We start from the raw sequence: 25,038 nt of genomic DNA on the forward strand, positions 1-25,038 counted from the left end.
TCTCCAACTGCTGGCACTACATGTGGAGGACTGAGCCACCCTCAGAGGCAGTGTTTCTACACCCCACTCTTAGTCCCCATGTCACATTTTTTCCTGCTAGTTCCTGCTAGCTGGATTTTAAACAGAAAGGATTGCTATCACGTGTCACGTGGTGGTTATGTTCCTGTATGCCTGGAGTTGAGACAATCGCTAACTTGAAAACCTCAAAGATTTTTTTCTTTCAGATTTAACAGACACTGACTATGAAAAACGACACGGAAGCACCACAAGTGCTCTGTGTCTCTGTACTCACTTCTAGTGCAGGACAGCACTTCAAGACAAGGAAAATCTTTGCAGTAATCATAGATTTCTGAGGGGCTTTCAAGAGGAAATTGAGGAAAACAGAACATACATCTACATTTATAGACTGACTAGATAGGACACATTACAATTAATTTGTTAAACCAGTAATAATTTATTGACCACGTGTTCAGTATCAGGTACTGAGATACAAAGTCCTTGTTCATGTGGACTTTACAGTCAGTGAAAAAAATCCACGTTTGGTGCATAAACCCCTTGAGAATTTCTTTGGAAAGGGGGAGTAAAGGGAGGTTCACAGAACAGACCACACAGTGTGTTTCAACTCACGTAAGTGGAAAAATAAGTCAGACAACTTACAAGACCACTTTACGGGTTATAGTAGGCTGTAACTCAGTTTATTATGCATAAATTTATAGCATATCATATGTTTTACACCACAGATTCAACGTTAGAAGAATTCAGACATGACAAAGCTTAGAGATGACAGGAACACGCAACAGACAGAATAAGGCAACTTAAATTGAGACGGCATGTGCAATAAAACCAAGCCCCCAACAACGGGACATAAAAACATCTACTGATTTGGTCAGTAACCAGGGAGATTTAAGACAAATGCCATTCAACTGCATCTAAAATGTCAGAGTTTCACTAGTTCAAATGCAAAGTAAATGCAGTGTGTTAAAATAATAAAGCCACCTTTACATCACACATATCCTAACGTCATTAATTATACTTGGGATAAGGAGACTAGGCTGTTGGTGTTAGGTCTAATAAAATGACCTTTTCTTGCTACATTCTATAAACTGACAGGGGCCACTCAGGAACAAGTGGCACATTTCAAAATGGCTCAGTACCTGCAGTAACTACCAAGCTGGCATTTTTGCAGATGAAATTCATACACGTGGTGCCAAACTACCTCAAATTATTTTACAGTATTTGCATATAATTTACAAGTTATGTGAAGATAAGAATGCTGTCTTTAAAAGCTACTGGAGCCTTAAGCACTGCAGCATATGAAAGAAGTTTAGGAACAGAACAAGTAACAACATCCTAGAGTGGAGTTGTATATTTACACGGTTCAAAATCTTTTCTAGCCTCATTCACTGTGCTGAAAAATATAGCCTCACTGGCTTTTAAAGAAAAACTAGTGTTGGCAGCAGCAAAAAGATGGAAAACGCAAAAGAAAGACAACCTATGCCTACAAAAGGAGCTAGACTGTAAATTTTTTCCTTAAGAAAATTATCCCTAAATGTATCATTCAAAACTGTAGTAATCTGAAATTCCAGTATCAGCTCACTACCTGTATTGTAAATAGTAAGTTGGGAATGTCAGATACATGTCTATCTGATTATTCTCAGACCATCCTAAGGAAAAAGACTTTCAGGTCTTCAACATATGTGATGTACATGTAACCTTAATCCACTTTAGCTTACTTGTAGGTAACTAAACTTTTCTTTTATAGTATCGCTGTGAAGTGTGTCTTGGACAAAAGTGATACATAACTCCAGAAGGGGTTCATGTTTATTCATGTGACCTTTTCCCACTTTCAGTAATCAGAAATACTAAAAACAAAACACTTCAAAGAGATGGGCCACTAAAAAAATCTCAAGTATATCCAATATTCCAACATCTATGAATTTAGTGGGATATTTTCTTTTCTTTGGTGGGACAGGAGTTTGCACTCAGGATTTCATGCTTACAAAGCAGGCACTCTACCGACTGAGCCACACTCCCAGTCCATTTTGCTCTGATTATTTTGGAGATGGGGTCTCGAGAACTGTTTGCCCAGGCTGGCCTTGAACCATGATCCTCCTGATCTCAGTTTCTCATGTAGTTAGGATTACAGGCATGAGCCACTGGTGGGGGCTAAGGGGAATATTTTCATTTCATATAATGCAAGTTATAATAATGCCCACATAATTTTGAAATTATCAGTAAAAATTCCAGATACCTTTACAGATTAACATATATACACTTTAATATATATAAAACCCTTTACATACTTTAAGGTGTGTCTACTTGGCTATTATAGGCAGTACATATTGTGAAAGAATAATACCTATTCTATTGGTTGGTAAGAATCCAAATCTAGTACCTATTAACATGTATCAATAAAAATTATGTAATTACAAAAATATTGTATAAGAACTAAAACTTAACTGTAAAAGATGACATAACTATCTGAAAATATTGTTTTATTTACCCCAGAAACTGCCATGAAGCAACTATCTTTCTCAGGTTCCTGACAATAACTGAGTCAACTCTTGTAACAATTCAATTCTCCCACTTCACAAATAAAGAAAACAATATTCAATGAAGTAAGAGCAATCATCAATACCTAACTCTAACTTCATACCTACTGAAGTGAAATACCCAAGAGAAGTGCAAACCACAGGACTGCTTTAAGAAAAAAGCTGAACTCTTTGGAAGTAGAAATGACTTAAAACACCTGGCAGGAAAGCTGGGTGACTCACTTTTCACCCCATGGTTATTTTGAATGGGTAATAAAATATTTAAAGAAAGGAAAAATATTCACTCTTTTGGATCTTTACTGATTATTACTAGACTCAAAAGAAAATATATGACAATTACTCTCTTACCCAACAGGCAGTAATACAGATAAAGCACATTAGTTTTTAGGGGTATCTGGTGACAGAAACAAACTTTGCTGAATCCCCTCAGTGTCAGAACAAAACACAGGAGAATGAACAGAAAATGAGTTGGGCGTAACACATTACTGACATCTTATGGCACCTGCCGTCAGTAAGATCAAAGAGCATTATTACAAAAAGACCATAAAACAGTAAGTTAAATGCAAAATGATGCACACACATTTTCATCACCCTTTTTACATGGCTTAGGAGAACTTCTATATATAATACATTCTCAAATGCAATACACTAAAAAGTATAAAGTGCTCAACAGAAGTAAAAAAAAAAAAAAAAAAAAAAAAAGCGATAGCACTAACCCAAGCATGAACAAATGATGCTTAGAACAGGCAGAGTGGTTATAAAGGACATTTAAACTGTGGCCTAGCTAAGCTTTCTACCCAAGAATGTGACTTGAAAAATCAAGGTGAGCCACAGTGGCCTCCTCTTTGAAGGTAAGCACACCACTGGAGAAAAGGAGTTTTACACTGAACTACCCCCATTCTGCTCACAGGACCGGGTACTTAAAATGCAGCAATAACACCACATGTCAAGGCAAAAATAACTCAGGAATTTTTGAAGAGTCTACTATTTGCAAATTATTTGAGGACTTCTTAATGGGCTTTCAATGACTGTTTTGTGTATTACTGGCAATGGCACTGACTTTACCCAAACTAAGAGTCCACCTACTTTGGGCAGCTGAGCAAGGAAATGCCCTACCTCACAGGTAGGTCTACTGTCACTCTGTCTTTGGAGAGGTCCAGGCAGAGAACTGAACTGTATGTAGTTTGAAGCCTCCAGTTAAAAGGCGGTTTCTGTGAGGAAGTGACAAGTTCTAGACTTGCTGTTCTTTACCAAGCCCCGAGGCAAGTGGACAGAGGGCTCTTAGCAACTTGAAAAAGCTATTGGAACTTTTAAGAATGACAATTAAATCCAAAAACTACAAAGAAGATTCTTGTGTGTATAAAAGTCAATGAATTAAAAAGTTTCTTTTCAGTCCTCTGAAGCTGGCTGTGCAAAGCTCAGTTAGCTTTAGAAACGAAGTCCCTTGAATCAACAACCTTGCTTCAGTGAAGGAGATACCCATGCTGGAGACTGCTGGGAAACTTCAGGACATGTGTCCTGGGCAACTTTACCAGTGTCACTGTAAGTCACAGACCCTGCAACAGAGGGGACTGCATGCCAATATAAGGCATTTGTGAAATGGTCAGAAGTAGCCTGACTGTGTAAATAAACCAGCCCAAATAACCTATTTCTCATCCCTCTTTATTTTTTAAAAAATAAGGTTCGTATTTTTTTCTTTTCAAACATTCATAAAGAAGCCCACATTTAGAAGTATTCATGGGTGCAGCACAGTGCTCGATTAAGAGGTAGTTTAAAAGTGCACTGATAAGAGCAGTCACTGAGCATTTGAACTGTGGGGCTAGAAGTGTAAAATATACACTGGTTTTGACTAAGGAATAAAAGGAAAAAAAAGTAAAATTTCTCCTAAAAGTTTGTTTTTGTATTGATTAGATATTGAAATGGCACACTGGATACTTGTAACTACAATGATTCTCACCTATTCCGTGTTACTTTCCAATGTGATCACTAGAAACCGTAAAAGTACATGTGGTTACGCTGTCTTCCTACCAGAGGACACTGTCAGGAACACAGGCATTAAAGACACTTTGGGAACTGACTGACCGACTGATGTTGGGACCAACCAATTTACTAGAGCATTCTTATAGGGAATTTCTTGAGATCAAAATTTTAAAAACTTACAATTGCAGCGGCCTTCATTAACTGTGTTCTTACTGATCAATTCTAGATTACACATGGCAAAAGCTAAGAGCAACAGTGGTGAGACAGCTGTCCACTTTACATGTGTTTTTGCAGGTAACTTCAGTTTCAAAGGGTAAAATTTATGAATCATGGGTCCATATTAACCAAAGTATAGTGATGAAATTAGCTTAAATATTTGACCATTCATTTCTTTCTCAGACTAGCCCATACCTACAGCTGCTAATGTAAGGCTTTTACCACAGGGATAAAACTTTTAGTTTCTATATAGATGGAACCAAGGGCATTTCAGCTACAGTTGCCAGCCATGGAACACTAAGCAAGAATGAAGTTGCTTTAGGTTTTTAAAATGGTGCCAAGTGACCTGAATCCAGCAATCTGTCTAAATTACACATTGCCTTCATATGCTACCTGACACTCTTACTCACATGTTCTTATCTTTATTTTAGATAAAGAAAATTGAATTTTAAACACTTGGGCACAAAATTCGTGAACTAGACAGAGAAATGTCTTTATCAAGTCTTGACAATCTATTGAGAACTGCTTTCTACTGAGTAACAGTGGCTGTGTATGGTGGTTCACATCTATAATCCCAGCTACTTGGGCAAAAAAAGTTAGCGTGAGTCCATCTCAAAGAACAAGCTGGGCATAGTGGAGCATTCCTGTCATCTTGGCTGTGTGAATGGGATAGGCAGAAGGATCCCAGTCTAAGGCCAGTCCTAGGCAAAAAGGAGAGACCCCAACCAAAAAAATAAAGCAAAATGGGCTGAGGCATAGCAAGGACAAGGCCCCAAGTTCGGGCCCCAGCATCAGAAAAGCAAACAAAAGCCACAGGTAACACTTGTTTTGAAATGTAGACAATTTGCAAACTTTGGAAGTACATCGAGACTTACTGGTAATATGTAGAGGTGAATCTCCCTCACACTTAAACAACTTCCTGGAACTGAGGACCTCAAATGTTACCATCAACATCAAATTCTGAAAATTTCTGTAACATTATAAAATTGAATTCAAAACAAGAATTCCAAGGCAAAAGGAATTACATATTTTGGAACTGTAATGCATTTATTACCAGAATGTCTGAAACACTGATCCTTTTATAATTCTGCAATACTGCCTCAGATTCCCACAAAGTTCCAATCAGCCATTCACAACAAATGTGATTCTGCTGCTGTTCAGAACGGAAATCCTTAACTTTTCACGGTTGGGGTAACAAGGAAAAAACGTGTGTGCTGTAGCCTGAGATAAATGTGGTGAAGAGCACAGAACACAGAACTAAACGGCCGGCTACGCTCCACTCGAATAGTCCATGGGCCTCATTAGAGACTCCAAGAAGTGAGAGAAGGTGCCATGTCACCACCTGTGCGTTTCCAGGACACTGCTGACATTCAGTCACGACTAACAACAGTGCTTCAAGTAGATCACCATGGCATTTGAGAAGAGTGCTACTTCCAGGAAGAGCACGGAAATATGTTGTACTTGCAGGGGAGGAGTGCATAAACATGCTTGTTGAGGAGGATATGATACAAAACTGCCATAATTAGTACATAACTACTGCTGAAGCATTTCTAAAATCACAGAAAACGATCTTTGATCACAATAAGTTCTGACACAGGGTATGTTTCTTTCTGTTCACTAGTAACCAAGACACACATAAAACAAGACTTGTAAGGGACACTCAGAATCAACTGCTCTTCTGAATCAAAATGTCTCTGAGACTTTTAAGATTTGCGTTGTGTACAGTACTACAATGTTGGCTACATAAAATAAATAGAAAATTTTTTTGAGAGGAAGCTCAATATCAGAGGCTGTATTGCATTTGAAGATTGAACACTGGCTATATACATAAGGGAAAATATATCAGCGAGAAATCCTTCACATTACAGAACTCTCGAGCTTACCATCCTAACATTTAAGATCAACAGCAATAGTGTTACTCTTTTATCCTTTGGTTCCCAGTGACAGACAATGCACTGATGATGCTTCTGGCTCCAGTTCCTCTTGGGTGACATTTCCCAACAGAGATCTCCAGTGCATTAGCTGAAATTTGGCAGTCCAAGAAGCGCACCAACTGCTCCAAAGTACCCCTGTGTGATTTTCAAACAACTGTCAGTGTGGTTCAGCTTTAACTGGCACACAATGTCAACCACTTATTAAGAATATCTATCTGTGCATCACCTTTTTGTTGTTCAGTAATGTTTATTTGGAAATTCTCCATATTGTTAGTACCGTAGGCTCAATAGATACACACACTTGTAATAAGCACCATTAAGACGTGGCTTCTAGAGATTAAAGCTTCCACGCCTATCAAAGCCATTCTGCGCCCTCTTCTCTTTACTCAGTAAACTAACTTCTGGTGGCTCTCGCTGCATTGCCATATGGAACTGTACAAGGTCACATTATTCTGATCTGCAGTGAAAGCTGTGACCAGAGACCTGGAAGCTTATGAAGCAGAACGAACACTGAATCTGTAGTAATACATCCATTTGGCTTTGATTATAAAAAAATGATTTGGAACTGGGTGCCGGTGACTCACACCTGTAATCCTAGCTATTTGGGAGGCAGAGATCAGGCGGATAATGTTTCAAAGCCAGCCTGGTCAAGACCCTATTCCCAGGCAAATAATTTGCAAATTCAAATCTTAAAAATACCCAACACAAAAAAAAGGGCTGGAGTGGCTCAAGTGGCAGAGTTCAAACCCCAGTACCACCAAAAATATTTAAAAAAAAAAAAAAAAAAAAAAGATTTGGGTTAAATTTTTTTTAACCCAAGGCATTATGAGGACTAATAATGGTTCAGATTAGAATTTAACTTGTCGTAATAAACAACAACAAAATTTTAAAAAGAATAAATTTCAAGCTGGGCACCAGTAGCTCACACCTGTAATCCTAGCCACTTGGGAGGCTGAGATCAGGAGAACGGCATTTCAAGACCAGCCTGGCAAACAGATCTCCAAACTAACCAGAGCAACATGGACTGGAGGTATAGCTCAAGTGGTAGAGAGTCTGCTTTACAAGTGTGAAGCCCTGAGTTCAAACCCCAGTCCCACCCCCCAACAAAAGAATAAATTTCAAATGCTAACAGTGGTTACTTTAGTTCTGGAGGGGTGGAGTTGTGGTGAGAGGATTAAAGAGAATTTTCATTGTTAAAAGCCCACTTTTATGCTTCGATAAGTCTGAGTGTGGTGCTGAGGCACCAACAGGGCAATGAAAAGAGGTCAGTGTCTGAAATTTTTGTAATTGATCATATTAATCATTTTTTAATGGGTTCAGGACAAAGAAAAAAACAATTTAACAAAACAGCCACCAAGTCGATTAGCAGCCCTCCTATCCGAGAAGATCAGAGACCTTAAAATGCTCACTTTTTGGCTAGAAGAACCACGTCAATCTTATCTTAATGGGGTGCCTATCAGATTACAGCAACTGCTTTCCCCCAACTGAAACCAAAGTGAAGGAATCAATATTCTACTGAAGCAAAGAACCTGCAGCAATGGTGGCACACACCTCCAACCCCAGCAAATGAGGCAGGGGGATGGAGTTCAAGGGCAGCTTGGACTACATGATGATACCTTATCCTTCCCCCCCCCCCGCCCCCAAAAAGAAAGAAAATCAAAAAAGTAATTTGTAGTTTTACATTTATAAATACAAGGTAAAAAGCAATATATAAAATTTGTGTTTAAAAACATCTTATTAACCCAGTACCATCAAAACCCCTGCTATTAGATAACTCAAAAGATTTGTCATACCTCATGTTCTAGAAACAGTGCTTTCAATTGACCTTTCGACCAATAATCCAGTGCATATGCCAAAAGTTTCATTGAGAGAGTATTGACACGTAAGAAGTTTCCAACAAAGACAACTCTGTTTATTTTCTATAAGAAAAAAGAAAAGATCAAAGGAAGTGACTTGTAAAAATTATTTTGCAGTTTTTATAGTACAAATGTCTTACAAAATGTCTGTTTAAAACTATCAAGAACTACCTTTCATTAGTGCCTACTGCATTCCAGACACAGAGCTCTATGGTTCTGAGTGTTCACAAATCAGAGCTGGACAGGTCATTATAAATCTGTCAGAACTCACAGACTGAGCAACACCAAGAGTGAGCTCTCATGGAAACCGTGATGTTAGTGCTGATGTTTAGGCAGGTCAAAGACTAACATCAAACGTCCCACTCCGTTGGGGGATTTAACAATGCATGAGCATGGTACACATGAGGTATACGTGAGAACTCTACTTTCTATTCAGTTTTACTGTAAACCTAAAATTGTCTAAAAAACAAATTCTACTTTACAAAAGTTCTGTAAAGACCCTAGCACATGACTTAAGATACAATGAACTGTGAATGCTGTGAAGCATGTTCAAGCTGGTCTCCACGAGCTGGAGAGTAACAATGACTGGAGAACTGGTATGTGCACCAGCCTCACTGTGTCCCCATCCTGTCAGCACATTCTCTCTCTGCTAAGATGCCACACTCACTAATTTAGTTTCTAAATTAGTTTAGTTTTTAGTGTTGCTATGATTAGGGAATCTTAGCTGAGGTCACTGGTATTTGAATGTCCAGAAAACTTACTCCTACTCTCTCTCATGGTAATAAACTGACTTTTGGGTATAAATCTTTGCATGAGTTTGGATAGTATAAACGATGGCCTTTTTTCCTGTTAAGTCAACTGGCTGGTGAAAATTTAGACCTATGGGGATAGAACAAAGACTGCAGATCACTGCCAGCCCCCCAATCTTATCAATCAATTCAATATACTGTAATTAAAAGTGTAAGAGATCAGATACTGGGTGTCAACGAGGAAGAAAACACAGTCCTTTCTGCTGAAGCTTCTCTCCACCAAGAACCTGCATGCAGTTCCCTTGGCAAATTCAAATCTTTGCCCAAGGGCCATGTTTTCGTTCCTTTTTTTGAGCTGTTTATAAACCTTATCTGAAAAATTTTGACAAACCATGTAAGAGTAAGTTGTTCACGAGATGCCTCATCAGCCTCAAATACTTTAGTGTATAATTAACGCAAATAAGGATCTTCTGCATGCACAGTTCAGTTTCACGTGGACTTACTCCCAATTCTCTTTACCCTGTTTGAGTTCCTTTTTAAAAAGCAGCATTTATCATTTAATACATTTTAAATGATTTACTGACTACATCACTAGAATAATGTAGGCTCCAAAGTCAGGGACCTCTGCTTTCTTCACTAATCTATCACGCCCGAAGTTTAGTCAATGAAATCTGTAATGAGTAAATGAACAAATGAAGGGTTCCTTCAAGAAGCCAAGCTCCTAATTCATTTTAAGTAGCTGACATTTACAAAACCAAATAGGCAATTATTTCTACTACATGGAGGTATATACATATATTATGTTTCAAATAAGAACGTTTCAACTAAGTGGTCAACTAACCTAGTAGCACATGATTCTCCATGGCATGAAGACCAGCTCCCAGTGCCTTCATAGCCCTGTACAATGCTGCTTGATCCATATGCAACAAGGCAGCACTGTAGAGAAGCCGAGGGCAGCGAGAAAGCTTCCATACTCAGTGAGGTTACCTCAGAAGGTCTTACGGTTACAGTTTCTCTTTTCAGTCTCAGGAGATTTAGGCTGTGCATTTCTGAGAGGCTTCTGGGTAAATAAACATGGCCCATTTCAATCTGAATTATCTGCTATTGTGTTTACAATCAACAAGACAATCGAGCACATAACATACATACTGAGTATGTTTTGGGATTTGATGGAATAGATTCCAACCCTAGAGGCCTCCCTCCTTAAAGAAAGCAAAGACGCCTCATCAGATGGACAGAGGCTCCAATGTACAATCTTCACAGAACTCAAGTATTTTTACCTCATTAACAGCACACATCCGTGCCACAGAGCCAATGTTATTGGTGATGGTGACTAAGGTGGCTCGTGCCAGATCTTCTTTACTAACAGCCTCTCGCTTCTCCTTGTAAATCATATTCCCAAAGCTGCAGAGAAATGAAGTGCAAACCAAAGTCAAATGCACTGGTAGCAAGCAGTGTCTTCTACAAAGTCAGTATCAAAAGAACAAAACACACAGGGACACAAAAAAAACCAAACATCTAGATAAGGAAAAGTAGTACCTTTTAAAGAATTAAGGTTAAAACTAAGTCTCAAAAAAAGCACACTTGATGGTTACAAGGAAGCTAAAACACCTCCATTTCAAACCTAATACAAAATAAGGATATTAACAGGCCATTAGGAAGCCAAGAAAAATAGGGAAGTACATTTTGACTTACTTTTTTAAAAAATCAAAATGTTTTCAAGGATGATTCTAGCTTTAATGCCAAATCCCTTTTCCTTCAATCACAACAAACATTTGTGACACAGCAGACAAGCATGGTACAAGGGACATGAAGGAGGTCCTCAAGCAGTGCAGGACTCTAGTGCAGCACTGTCCACTAGAAAAGACAGGAGCCACACGCAACTTCATGTATCTATTAGCCATGTTTAAATAGTAAAAAAACCGAAGAAATTATGTATTTTACTTAAGCCAACATATTTAATACAGACACTTCATGGTACACTCTAGTCATACCCATGTGTTTGATATACGTGTGGTTAGAGGCTATTTTGTGGACAAGGCTGGCCTAGACAGAGGAGTGGCAGAAACACTGACTGTAACAGGAAAAACATACAAAATCGAACCATGGGCTACCTTGGGAACACAAAGGGAAAAAGATCCTATGTTGCTGTGGTAAGAGGAAAAGGAGAGAAGCTACATAGGAAGGCTTCCAGAGGGAAAAAAAAGAACAGACAAAACTAACCAGAAAGAGATAAGGAAAATTCCACACAGAGGCAACCAAGGGTTAGCGGCACACAGAAAAAAAAGGACCAAAAACACTTATGAAATCACAAGTGACAGTGAATGGTCAGAGTGGAGGGTGGAGTGAGGGCGAAGCAGGACACAGGCTAAGGAGAGCAAAGCCCAGCACTGCAGGCACTTGGGAGTGGGTAAGTAACAGGTGGACAGCACAATGAAGATGACACAGTAGAGCAAAAGAATCTAAGAGTTACAGTAAAACAAACAGATGAGCTAAATTATCCAACTGTAAGACATAACATCATAAAGATGTCATTCTTCCAAAGCTAATACATAAACCTAATGAAATTACAAAAAAAGCCTTTTCATTTACAGTAAAGAAAATGAGTATAAAGGTCATCTGAAAAATTAAATTCTCAACAGGACACCAGACTTTCTACATACTAAAGCCCACTTTTATGTTTCAGTTAAGTCCGAGTGGTGCTGAGGCACCAACAGGGCAATGAAAAGAGGTCAGTGTCGTAAAAAATTCATCTCAAATCAATGGGATGAAGAAGGACTAGTAGGGGTTAGGGCCTTCTGAAACACTAAAACTTCACCTGCACCTCACAAAACTGCAATATAAATTATAATCAAGTATTAAATTAAATTAAAGATTGAAATATAAAAATTACTAGCACAGTACCAGCATACAAGGGTTTATTCCTTTACATACTTGGAATGCAGAAGACTTACTTACTATGAATCAATATCCAGAAGCCATAAAAGAAAAGACTGATAAATTCAACTGTGTAACAAACAATCCAACAGAAAAACAGAACATGAACAATCACTCACAGAGAATAACATATGCAAGGTTCTCAAACTCATATTGGAAAGAGAAATGCAAATTATAATTACACTAAGATGCCACTTCTCCCTCAGATTAGCAAAACCTCAGCTGACAGCACAGAAGTGGTGAGACTGCAGGGAAACGGGCTCTTTCACCTCCTTCCATAAGGTAGAACAGTACCGGTCCTCTGGAGGACAAACTTAACACCTTGGCCATCCTGCTTCTGGGAATGTCTGATAGGTAAGCCTGCAGAGCTCGACATAAGAATACAGCTACAATATAGTGAGCTTTGAGGACATTTAGTATGCGGTGTAGCGGCATAAAGTATAAAGTATGCCATAAGTATAACCTTTTGTATAGAAGAGGACAGTCAGCATGTGCATTTGTATTTGCATACGACAATACTGGAAGGACATTTCAGAATGAATAAAAGTAGTTCCATATAGGGTGCACTCAGACTGCACTTAATGTACATTTGTTTTTAAACTACTTCTGTGTTCATTCAGCACTTGGAACTGAGCAGGACAACTCCCTTGCTCTCGAGTAAGAACATAAACCTTAACTTGCCTGGATGCCACTGCCCAACCTGGCAGGCCAAATCTTTCATAATCCCCTCCATAAATGTCTCGGACCAACTTGTCAGCTTGGGTGCTGTCGCCTTTGGATGCCATTTCCAGAGCCTCTTCAAAACTTTCGCAGCCAGTCAGTAAACTGCACAAGCCCAGAAAGGTCCCCCCTCCGAGGCTAAGGAAAAGAAAGAAAACTTGCTGAGTTGCATTCACACGCTATTATTCTTTATCCAAAGTAAAAGGGTACAGCATTCATATACCGAGTAACCACCCAGAAAGAACTTACTACTAACAGTAAAATATCCACATAATGAAAGAAGGCAAGAAAAACTGCTCAGTAAAACCAAACCTGCAACATCAAAGAACAAAACAAGGCAGGGAAAACACTTGGCACCTAGTACCTTTTATTCTGTACCTGCTTAAAATACATTGTGGTGTGTGCATTAAAAAGGAACGCTAACAGACCAGGTGGAGTGGTGCATGTCTGTAATCCCAGCATATGGCAAGGCTGAGGCAGGAGGACCATGATGAGTTCCAGGTTAGCATGTGCTACACAGTGAGACCCTGCTGTTAAAAAAAAAAAGTGCAGAGGTGGGGGAATGCTAAATTTCATTCGACATGAATGAAAAGAAGGAATGTGTAATTTCAACAGTTATCCTCTAAGAAATGATTCTGTGAAAGAAAGGCTTATGTAATATGACGTGACACAAATGTCACAGTGACAGGGAGTTGCTTGTATTACGCTCACAAATTAAAGTATGCCTCTCCAATCTCCTAACTTCAACATCTTGGATCCCTAGCCTCATCTAAATTTCTGCAATTTAAAGTTAATCAAAATAGGAAATACCTGTATATAATTCTTTGGTATAGAGTGGAGGTGGACTCATGTAAGTATCATTTTGTCACTAACTGATTCAAAGGATCTTAAAATCTTTCTTTTTTAATCATACAGAGCCTTTGCCTCTCCTTAAAAGTTGACGAAGCCAGGTGCCAGTGGCTCACACCTGTAATCCTAGCTCCTCAGGAGACAGAGATCAGAAGAATTTGGTTGAAAGCTAGCGCCGTGCAAATAGAGACCCTATCTTGAAAAAACCCCTTATAAAAGAGGGCTGGTGGAGTGGTAAGAGTGCCTGTCTAACAAGTGTGAGACCCTGAGTTCAAACCCCCATGCTGCCAAAAACAGTAATAAAGCCAGGCACCAGTGGTTCACGCTTATAATCCTAGCTACTCAGGAGGCAGAGATCAGAAGGATCACAGTTTGAAGCCAGCCTGGGCAAATAGTTCGTGAGACCCTATCTTGAAAAACCCTTCAGAAAAATAGGGCTGGTGTTGTGGCTGAAGGTGAAGGCCCTGAGATCAAGCCCCAGTATCTCACACACCCACACCCACCCACACCCACCCACACACAAATAAGTAAAAATAAAAAGCTGATGAAACACGTAGGAGAATTACAAGGAAAAATTGAGTCTTTTCACACTCAGTGTCTCAGATGTGAGAGAAAATCTTCTGGTATACTTGAGAATACTACTGTTATCCCTTAAGGAGCCCATGTTAAATTCACCCTGTAAGAATTAACTACAAAGTTATCCAATGTTATAGTTTAAAAGCAAGTATGTCTAGCAAATGGCAAGCTTTAGGCTTCCATTCGTCTATAAAAAAAGTGAAAAACAGTGCAAGAAGAAAAACACTTTGAAGAATAAAAGAATAGAACACGAATGTACACTGCAGTTCTGAAATCAACATAACATTGTTTCTGGCAAATTCTCTCCTGCTAAACTCTGGAAAAGAACATTAGTGGAATAATCCTAGATGAAAATTCACTCACAATTATGGAAATTTTGATGCTGACCAGTAAAATAAGCATCCAGGATTTGAGTTTGAGTCTTCACGTAGACATCTTATAAAGAAGACATTACCCACCGCATTTTACCTTGTCTACATTTTTTGCTGTTGCACAAATACACGTTATTTTCCTGGTGAAACTAGCACCAGTATGTGGGTTTCACAGCAGGGTACAGCTCAGTGGTAGAGCACTTGACTGGCATTTGTGAGGGCCTGGGTTTGATTCCCAGAGCTGGGATACACCCATGCGCATACACAATCTCATAACTTTGTGTACAAGACATTGTGAATGGTGCAATAAAACCAAAAAGGCTATTACCTTGTCCCAGTCACTCGTTTGTAGTTGTCTTTGGAATGGACTGCTAGAACACTGACTCCTGAGCCGATGTTCACTACTAGCAGAGGGTAGGGATCATCCAGGTTAAAAGGCATCTTTTGGCACCGCTCAGGTTCTGAGGCATTAGCAAAATAATAGCACTCTGCTTGCCCATTGAAACTGACAGAATCTATGTACAGCAAGCCCTTTACAAGGCAGTCAAGTTCATCCAGTTTGTGTAGGTGGAGGTTTCCAATCTGTAAAAAAATTAAAAACAAATTTCTGAGTCAAAAAAAGGACAATATTCAAAATACTTCCCTCAACTGTGTGATTTCAGCATCTTTTATGACCCTCACATTTTCATTTGTCTTTGTTTTGTTTAGTGTGAAAACATCTCAGGGATTTCATCCAGTCTACTGGTTCTCAATGAGGGTTGCAGCACAGCATGAGGAGGGGGACAGATGGCCATGATGGGATGATGGGATGGGGATGACAGGCAGGAACCAAATTGACATTTAGGGGCATGAACTTGGACATCAGACATCTGCAGTGGATGGGACAGTTCTGCAAAAAGAATCACCCCATTGCTGTGTTGTCTTTGACCTTTGGCTATAGGAAAGTTTGTAATTATTTGGTTCTACATAGGCACAAAGTAGTTTACCTACCTACCTGCCTATGTGGACAAACGCCAAGTGTCCCTTGTAAGATGTTAGTATATATACTGCCTTTGCTCACAACTCACCATATAAACAAGGGATACTGTGCTTCTACTGTTTGGGCTGGTCTTGAACCATGATTCCCCCAAGCAGCTGGGATTATAGGCATCAGCTGTTTGCTTTTCGGCATCTTGGAAAGTCATGTTACCAACAGCAACACCACTCATGGAACTTGATTCTCCAATCTAACATGTATATAGCTTTGATATTTGTGATCAATCTATATGTACGCATGTGTAAGCATTTAAGTAACTTATTATGTCCTCTGGTATGATCTATTGATATGTAAATACCTGCACTCGCACTCGAGCTGAATACTGAGTTGTACTCCTAGGTCCCTTCAATGTCCAGTACAATACCTGACACATACTAAATGTCAAGTACCTGCCTAATCTATAACAAAACAAATTTATAGAATACCATTAGAAAATAATTACAGTTTTAAACACCAGAACTCCACATTTGGATTTCAGCATCTTCAATGGCCAAGAGAAAACTGGCTTCAAGGACACTATTTTCAGCAAGAAAGCTGGCAAACACTAATATCCTGTGTCCACACCAGGCAGGTGCTGCACACTTATAACTCAGCTACTGGAGATGCAGAGGCAGGAGAATCCCAAGTTTGAGATCCCGGACAAGGATCAACAAAAAGAAAAGAGATCAAGTGAGGCCCTCGGTTCAATCCTCAGTACCATAAATAAATAAGTAAATATCACACGGCCAAAGAAAATGATCTCAAATTCATGACATTTATGTTCAAATTACTCAACCGAATACAAATCAGCATTATTCGTCAAAAGAAAAAATTAAATGAAAACAAATTTCAGGTGCCCCAAATACCAACTCTGAGTTTTGTTCTTGAGGAAAAGACCTGCAGTTTTGCAAAGTCCTAACAGCACATACATCAATTCCCAATAGTAGTCTTGCTGTATCCCAATCACCCCAAGCCAGGAACCTATCTACTAGCCAAAACTGGGGTTTGGGAAAACAGTGGCCCAGGAAGAGACAATGATGCTCAAAGGCCCAACAAATGTAGAGCACTAAAGTGAGAGGAAGTCAAGATCCGTTCACACCTGACTGTTCACTGCCATTTGCGATGTCCCCTTTCCACTGCAGTTTTGCAGCACAGTCATAAACTAGCAGGTATAACCAAACGGAGAGGAAGTCAAGACCCGTTCACACCTGACTGTTCACTGCCATTTGCGATGTCCCCTTTCCACTGCAATTTTGCAGCACAGTCATAAACTAGCAGGTATAACCAAATGTCATGGGCAATTCAGTCAGTCATCCCATAAAGGTGTTTAAAATGTCCCAAATCAAAGTCAGTCACGAGTATACATTTCCTCTGCCTCAACAAGGGGGCTAACCTAAGGAATATTCTAGCTGGAAACACAGCCTTATTTTTAAAAACTGAACACAATAAGCATCAATTTCTGATTTTCAAGTAACAGATACCTACAGTACGAAAATCTTTTTCAAACTTGTAAGCACCGCCTCCTGTAGCACATAGCACCGTTTGTAATGTTGAGAAGTTTTTGTCTCTTCCCATTTGGATGAAGGTAGGCAGGTCCTGGGTTGGAAATCTGATAAAGTGCAAGTTCCCTCTTCGGCCAAAGAGCGTCAAGTCCTTCAGCTCAAGGTGCACATCCCGAATGCCGGTGGATCCATATGCCACATTAGATGTCAAGTACTTCCGAATACTCTTTAAGCTCTCAACCTCTTCTTGTTCCTCTTCTGCTGTGATGTCGATAGGTTCAAAATAGGAGAGTTTTACTAGTGTTCCCCCAATGTCCATGCCAAACCATGGGAAAGCTGTGAATTTAAAAAACATACACTGACTTTAGACACACAAATTCAGAAACAAGTAGCTTATGAGCCACAAACTTCATTGATCCTGAATCACACAGTCAATAATATGTATTAGGTGAGACATATCGTCTATGTGGAGCTCATCTTCCCCTTCAGTCTTATCTGTGTATTCTCTAAAAACACACAGGAGACTGTGATGGCCCAGCGCCTTTTAATTTCTGATCTGATGGGACTCTTCAAGCACTTATCAAGTGTCCCAAGCAATAGAAGAATGTGAACCAGCATGTATAGGTCACCACCTAGAGCTTGAACATCTGTTTTCTTAAAGATTTTAATATGGTGCAATTGGCCTATGATCACGTCAAGTAGCCCATGGGAAAAGTACCTCCTTAAAAAGAAATATTTTTCTCTGTTCCTTAAGCATCTTGAGTTTCTTTGGTCCATCTGGTTAATGAGGTGGAGGTGTGCCTTCTCAGGAATAAGCACCCTGGCTTAGGACTTGGTGCTCTAACTTGGCTCTGACTCTGGAGAATCCGTCAGCCTCCCTAGGGATTACTTTCCTCAATTTCCTCCAGAGAATGATTACTGAGTATCTTCCCTGCATCAAAATGGGTAAGATAAAATTTCTCCTACAAGGACAGCTCAATTTAGCAGGGGAGTGTCAATGTATGCACACAAACCTGAGACAGGCCAACAGAAGGAATGCTAAATTCTATGCATGTGTTTGAATGTGAGGAAAAATAAAAACACAAACAGTTCATCCAAAGGCAAAGAGGCATAAGTCAATACAGTTAGGGAACTAGGGCCTTGCAACCTAGGCAAAGGAGCTTAGACTTCAATCTATAGATAATATTCTCAGCAAGAGTGACAATCTAGCTAAGACAGCTTCCACAGTGGTGGGGCAGGACAGACAGAACTTACAATGTGTCTGTAAAGCAAACTTGAGGTACCCTAAACCTAATAGGTTGAAATCATCTAGTGATTATTTAAAAAATAATGTATGCGTACATCACTTCACAGACAAGCAAAGGAGGCAAATTACAAACCTGCTAAAGGTCAAACTGTTAGTAAGTGACAGAGACAGGACTCTATCCTGAAAGTCTACTTGTATACTGGGATCTTAATTACTATAATAAGAGGCTCAAAATAATTTAATCTTTAAAATACACAGATTACAAAATATTTAACAAAAGAGAGTTTTTGTATAAAAATTGTCAAGGAAAATTCTGTTGATTAAAAAATATTTCTAGAAATATTCTAGAAATTACACATTTACTAAAATCATGATGTGACTTTGAACGTGAGGAAGAATTAATTATCATCATCTTCTGGAGAAAGAGCTCATGTCTTTCTGCATTTCAATCCAAACTGCACAGGCAGAGGTACGTTAAAGACATTTTTGTTTTTTAAATAAGCATGGGCAGCAAGATCCCAAATAAACACTATGATTTTAAGTCACCTACAAAGAGGCTATAGTGTAAATAAGAAACAGAAGCTGACTTTTCTCAATTTTGTGAAAAGGCCATCTTGAATGGCAGGCCTTTCACAGAACCACACAGTAACACACCCCTAGGTAAAAAAAGTGTCACCAAGTTCTGCTTCCTGTATATTCATAAAATCTACAAAGTTTGCTTATTTTCCTACCCCTTCCCCACATTCTGTGCTCAAATAATCAGCAGTGGCAAGCAGCTATGGGAAATTTATACTAAGAGTGTTTTCTTGAACAAATACACTTTAAAACAGCAGGAGATTCTTTTTTGAATTGTTTCCATCTGTTGAAAACATATGTAATTAGGGCACTTTTCCATGAGCATTAACTATAAAACAAACAAATCCTTCTGATATTACCTAACTAAAATGAATTCTATTGACATTTGGTTATAGATTTCACAGGAGAATGGAAATCACTTTTGCCAGATAAAGTACATTTGGGATAGAAAAATTTCTCTATGGTGAGATTTATTAAACTTAAACCCAGTATTTTTCAAATTCAAAATACACTAAATTCGAGTATTTGCAGATTTTTTTCCTCTTTTGGGTGGTACTGAGGATGAAGCCAGGGCCTTGAGCTCCACCCTCATCTCTTTGCATATTTTCTTTCTGTACCTCTTGTCAGACACAGGTGTCAGAATATACACACTAATCAGAAAATGTTATTGATGGTGTAAACCACAAAGCTTCAGCAGGTTCAAGTTCAAACATTTTATTTCCAGAGAGACTCCTCTGTTTCACAGGTTTGTAAATATGCAAATGCTTCCATTTTAAAGGCAAACCCCTCAATTAACACCTGGCTTTCAATTGTTATTCAAATCCATGAATTAGGTTTCAAAGGAAACTTGATGCCTAGGAACTAGTTCACATTTACTGATAACTGGGGGTTGAGAGATGGTCTACTTTTCCCACGTGAGTAAGCACCAAGGTCTCCTCTGACTCTAAAGGTCTATCAACAGCCAGTTTCAAAACACTTCCTCTGCCCACTCTGTAACCTGTACACACGCGTGCTGAAGTGTTCGAGACAAAGGTACATAAGTGATTCCAATCCCTCTGCAGCAGGCAGTACAAAGGCTCCCAGGAAGGTGGTGGTCTCTTCTCTGCTTCACTGACCGAAATCCTGTGTTTTAAAGTCTGAAGTACATGAAGGTGTGTGTTAATGTTTACTGATTCTTGCAGAGAAAGAAAATGAGTTTAGGTATAATTTCATTAAGATGATAAAATGCAAAAATATGCAGCTTCTTTAAAAAGCTTCTCAGGCTGCAGTCTGCATGAAAAGACCAAACTTGCCCTAATTAAAAAAGAAAGCTACACAAAAAATAAAAAGAGCATTCCTAAATATTATTACAGATATTAACTGTATCATTTGTGCTTATGGTGACTTTTTTTTTTTTTTAAAGCAGTACTATGGTTTGAACTCAGTGTTTTGTGCTTGGGAGACAGGAGCTCTGCAGCTTGAACAGACCTCCAGCAGACTTTCTCCTTAAAATCAAGGTGGGGCTGAATGAGAACTGAGCCCTGCCAGCAGCTCCAGTTTAAAAAGAGTTGCTTACAGCCACTTTTGCAGAGGTCCTTCAGCTCAGCAGAGTTCTGGAATTTGCTTCCTTCTGCCAGAGAAATAATTACCATTCAAACAACACGAAGGAAGCAACAAGAACACACAGACACAAAATCTCAATTATGACCCCCTCCTACCACTTGGGAGGGTTTAGTCACTGACCTATAGTTTCCAGTATATTAAAAAAGTACTTACAATTGTTATTTTTGTCACTCACAAAAATGAGCAAGGGGCAGGAACCTCAAAAGTTACTTATTTGTCATGAAAATATGAGGTAAATATAAGGGTATTAAATAGAATCATAGATCACCTAACAGAGTTCCATGACCTAAGCGAAATACCAGTTTTCCTAAGAAAGCTCATTTACAGTTTTGTTGCTCTCAGCTATGAACAGAACAGTTTGGACCAGTGCATAAGCAACCTCCCTGCTCTGTGCAACTAAATGATTGTTCTTCCTTTCTAGAATTAAACCTGTACTGCCAAAGTGGGGAAGGGGGGAAAAAAAAAAAGGGCCAAAATGCACATTTGAAAAACCAAACCAGAACACATCCCGTCAATATAAGCAAGCACAGTGATGATGGCAAAAACACACAGTACCTTCTCAGACTGAGGATCCTAAAATCCCTTATGATCTACTCACTTAGCCTTTAGGAAACTAACAGCCCTTACTCTATGTCTCAACTAATCTTAGGAGAGTTGCCATGAGGTCCTCATATGTAACACAAATACAGGCACAGAGCTCCCAAGGTTATTACCTTCCTTACAAGGCAGATTGAATATGAGAACAGTGAAACAGACACATCCAATTACATTTTTAAGCTACCTAGCCTCAAGGGCAGACTTAACTTCTAACAAGATGTGTTAAGTTTGACATCTTTTGCAAGTTAACAGGTTGGGGAGAAGCTCAAAAGACTTATTTAACTGCCACTGGTCCCATACAGATCCAGTCCAAAGGAATTCTATACCAAACAAGGTTTTAAACAGTCCAAAGGAATTCTATACCAAACAAGGTTTTAAACGTTCCTTAGACATAAAGAGAAACCATATGCTAAAAATGTTCAAAGCATTATAGGATATTTTAAGGAGCAAAATTCTAAAATGGGTATCTACACTGGTAAATTCCAGATATGCTCTGAATTCCTATATAAAAGATATTTCATTCTTCAACAATCATTCCAACTAAAAACTGTGTGTTTGCAAAAAATACCCATCTCACACTGTCGGCGTTAAGATCCCTTGGGACAGCTTTGGGTAGATTTTGTTCTCTTTAGCAAATTACCTGTTTCGAAGGGGAGTCACATTGGGAATTATTACCTCCAACAAACAGGCCAATCAAGTGATGTAGAAGCAGAGTACGTGAGAGCTTTATAATCATCTGTGCTCAACAGCAGCTTCAAGTACCTTACTCCTTGGGTCAGCAAACCACTGAGTCAAAATCTACATTACATCACATTTAAATGCATTTATTACCTTTTACTGTCACTTTGCTAATTCCGTCACATGTCATACAAGTAAGAAAAACACAGGCCAAAAAAACCTTCATCTCAACAACTCTTGTCTGTCAAGGTGGAAGGGAACAGAACCGACCATGTTCTCCTTCCTCTGGGTTGAATTAACACATTATTTCAAATGCTAATCTTAGCATTTGAAAGCTAAGTTTAGCTAAACTAAGCTTAGGTGGTGAAATCAATTCCTTCAAAACTTCTCTAGTTAATACAGGCACTTACTTGAGAATTTGTCACTGTACTAGCGATGTATCTTAAAAGTAATACTTTCTAACACTTGGGTGAGGCCAACATCAGTTACTTAACCAGCAAGAAGACATGCAGCTTCCTCTCCTAAGGCTGTAAGGGCACAGTGCATATAAAGAAAAATCGCTTCTCACACACACTGTCAATAAACATTATAATTATTCAAAAAACACAACCTCTTCAATTATTCCAATTATTTTAAACACAAAAAATAATTATGCCTTTAGCTAACCTGAGTGGTTTAATGTAACACTTCTCAGGACAGCTCAGAGTCAGAATATCTTCTTTCCCATACCTACAAAACAAGATGCTCTTCATTTTCTACTATAAAGAATTTAGTAGGCACTTTTTACCAATAAGAAAGTGGGAATTTTATTTTAGAGTTCTAAATCACATTAACTGACCAGTTTTTCAGAATGACTCTATTTTAAGATTAATGATTTCACCATGTACCACAATGTAATAAACTTGTTTTTAAAAAAGGTATTCTTTTATTTTTCAACCTAAAATTTATTTAATAAACCTTTTTTCTTTTCTTTTTAGGCAGTAGGGGGTTTAAACTCAGGGCTTCCCATCTGCTAGGAAGGCCCTCTAGTGCTTAAGCCACGCCTCCAGCACTTATTTTATAAACTTTTATTGGTAATCATTATAATTTTTCTGAAACACTGAAGCACACTGTATTCGTACTTGATTATTAGCTTGCTCAAATCTAAGCACTGAAATCACTATTATAACAAAAAGAAAAGCTCTTCACCAAGACCAGCAGAGCAAACAGTGCCTGGAGGGAAGAGCTCCAAATGTTCTACGCGGCTACATCTGTTTCCCAGGCAGCAGCTTAAACCAGCAGGTGTAAAATAAATCAGAAGTGCTTCTACATTGTTATTTAAGCCTCCACCCGCTATTTTAGAACCCTTGAACAACTAGCACAGAATTCTTCAGCTCTCACAAGATATTAAAAAATTTTTGTTAGCAGATGAAACTACCAGATAAGAAAGCTTCCTGTGGCTGGGCGCCGGTGCCTCACACCTGTAATCCTAGCTACTTAAGAGGCAGAGGAGGATCGCGGGCTCGAAGACAGCCGGGCAAAAAGTTCCCCGAGACCCTATCTAGAAAAACCCTTCACAAAACTAGGGCTGGTGGAGTGGCTCAAGGTGAAGGTCCTGAGTTCAAACCCCAGCAACATACATACATACATACATACATACATACATAAATAAATAAATAAATAAATAAATAAATAAAAGAAAGCTTCGTGTTTCTCAAGTGCCCTGTAGATCCAGAGGAAAAGAACAATGGACTTTGAGCCAGGGACTTCGAGTTCTCAACTTCAGTAGCAATAGGTGGTTGGAAGAGCCTTGGGAAAGTTATTCCGAACCACAGTAAGCTCAGTTTCCTCATCTGTAAAGTTAAGGCCAATTGCTCTCCCATTAGTTTTCAGAGGAACTTGGCGGGTCGCTTCTGTGAGGACGGGCAGGGAAGGTGTCAGGTCCCTTTTCACAGCTGGAGACTTCTCAGAGCAGGCGGGAGGATCGCACCGCTCCAAGACACGAGCGGGAATCCCCAGCCCCACTTGTTCTGGGAGACCACAATCACAACGGCTGAGCGATTAGATCCAATCAGCCAACTGCAGGAATAAAGGGCTTTTAAGAGGCCGACACTAAAAGGAAGTAATGAAAGCGTTTTTTTGTGTTTTTTTTTTTAACAGTATGGTAGGAATTCAAGCGCATGCATATGGAGTCAGAGACAGAGCTCCAGGGGAGATTCGCCGTTCTAATATGGCTCGCTCGGGGCGGCGGGAATATGTGTGTTTTAAACCTTCTGTTTTCTAAGACCGTCAGCCAGCCGATATTCTAACGCAAGTCGAGCCCGGGCAAACGCACCCGACGGCAGGCGACACGCACGTGCCTTTAAAAGCTCTAAATACAGCCAGAGTGACAACTTCCAGGGCCCCACGGGGTTTCACGGGCACGAGCAGAGGCGCGGAAATCAGTGAAAGCGGGCGGCAAAGGCCCCTCGTTCTCAGCGTGACCACCTCCGTCCAACCCGACTCCGGGCACCAAGAGGCGCCTGGACGCGAAACCGGGACCAACCCGCCCCCGTGCACCTCCCAGACCCGGAGGCGGCGGCGGGGGGACGGGGCAGGGGCGGCCGAGCGAGCACCACGGGGAGGGCGGACCGCAACCTCGAACCCGGAGCTCGGCGGCGCCTCCGCCCCCCTCGCGGCGGGAAAGCAGGCCACCCGCCCCGCGCTGGCAGACGCGGCCCGACGCCCTCCCACCCCGGCCGCCCCGACCCCCCTCTTACAGGGTTTCTTGGCATCCTTGATCTTCATGGCGTCGGCCTGAGGGGCGAGCGGCAGCCTGGAGCGCCGAGCTAGAGAAGGAGTGGCGGCGACTCCAGAGGTGGCTGGGCCGCGCGGCGAGGCCCGGCCAGTTCCTCCCCTCAACCCGGGCGGGGCGGGCCTAGGGCGGGGCGGCGGCGCCCGAGGCGACGCCCGGCCCAGGGGGTGGCCCCCACCCCCTCGAGGGGAGGCCGGGACCGAGCGAGCTGGGGAAGGCCGCCGGCTTCGCCGCTCCGGGGCCCCCCACAGCCGCTCCGAACAAAAGGCCCCGGTCCCCCGAGCCGCCGCCGCCGCCGCCGCCGCCGTA

At 40.3% G+C, this 25,038-nt stretch overlaps 1 protein-coding gene across 1 annotated transcript; it reads right to left on the reverse strand.

Annotated features, from left to right (window-relative positions):
• Positions 1–430: 430 nt before the first annotated feature.
• Positions 431–25,004, reverse strand: Pank3 (pantothenate kinase 3). Its single transcript, XM_020164387.2, has 7 exons — positions 24,695–25,004; positions 17,241–17,593; positions 15,069–15,322; positions 12,906–13,082; positions 10,568–10,691; positions 8,476–8,601; positions 431–6,817 (listed from the first exon to the last, which is right to left on the reverse strand). Exons 1-7 carry the CDS (start codon positions 24,720–24,722, stop codon positions 6,767–6,769), a joined length of 1,113 nt encoding a protein of 370 aa, XP_020019976.1. The 5' UTR covers positions 24,723–25,004; the 3' UTR covers positions 431–6,766.
• Positions 25,005–25,038: the final 34 nt, after the last annotated feature.

Source organism: Castor canadensis, chromosome 16 (genome assembly GCF_047511655.1).
Source record: "Castor canadensis chromosome 16, mCasCan1.hap1v2, whole genome shotgun sequence".
Classification (NCBI taxonomy): Eukaryota; Metazoa; Chordata; class Mammalia; order Rodentia; family Castoridae; genus Castor; species Castor canadensis.

What these genes read in the sequence shown, in the direction of transcription:
- Pank3 (XM_020164387.2), bottom strand. Translation starts at nt 24,722, where the DNA reads ATGAAGATCAAGGATGCCAAGAAACCCT. An exon ending in CAAGGATGCCAAGAAACCCT is followed by an intron (nt 17,594 to 24,694) that starts GTAAGAGGGGGG and finishes TTAAATTCACAG; the next exon opens with CTTTCCCATGGTTTGGCATG. An exon ending in TTGAAAAAGATTTTCGTACT is followed by an intron (nt 15,323 to 17,240) that starts GTAGGTATCTGT and finishes ATTTTTTTACAG; the next exon opens with ATTGGAAACCTCCACCTACA.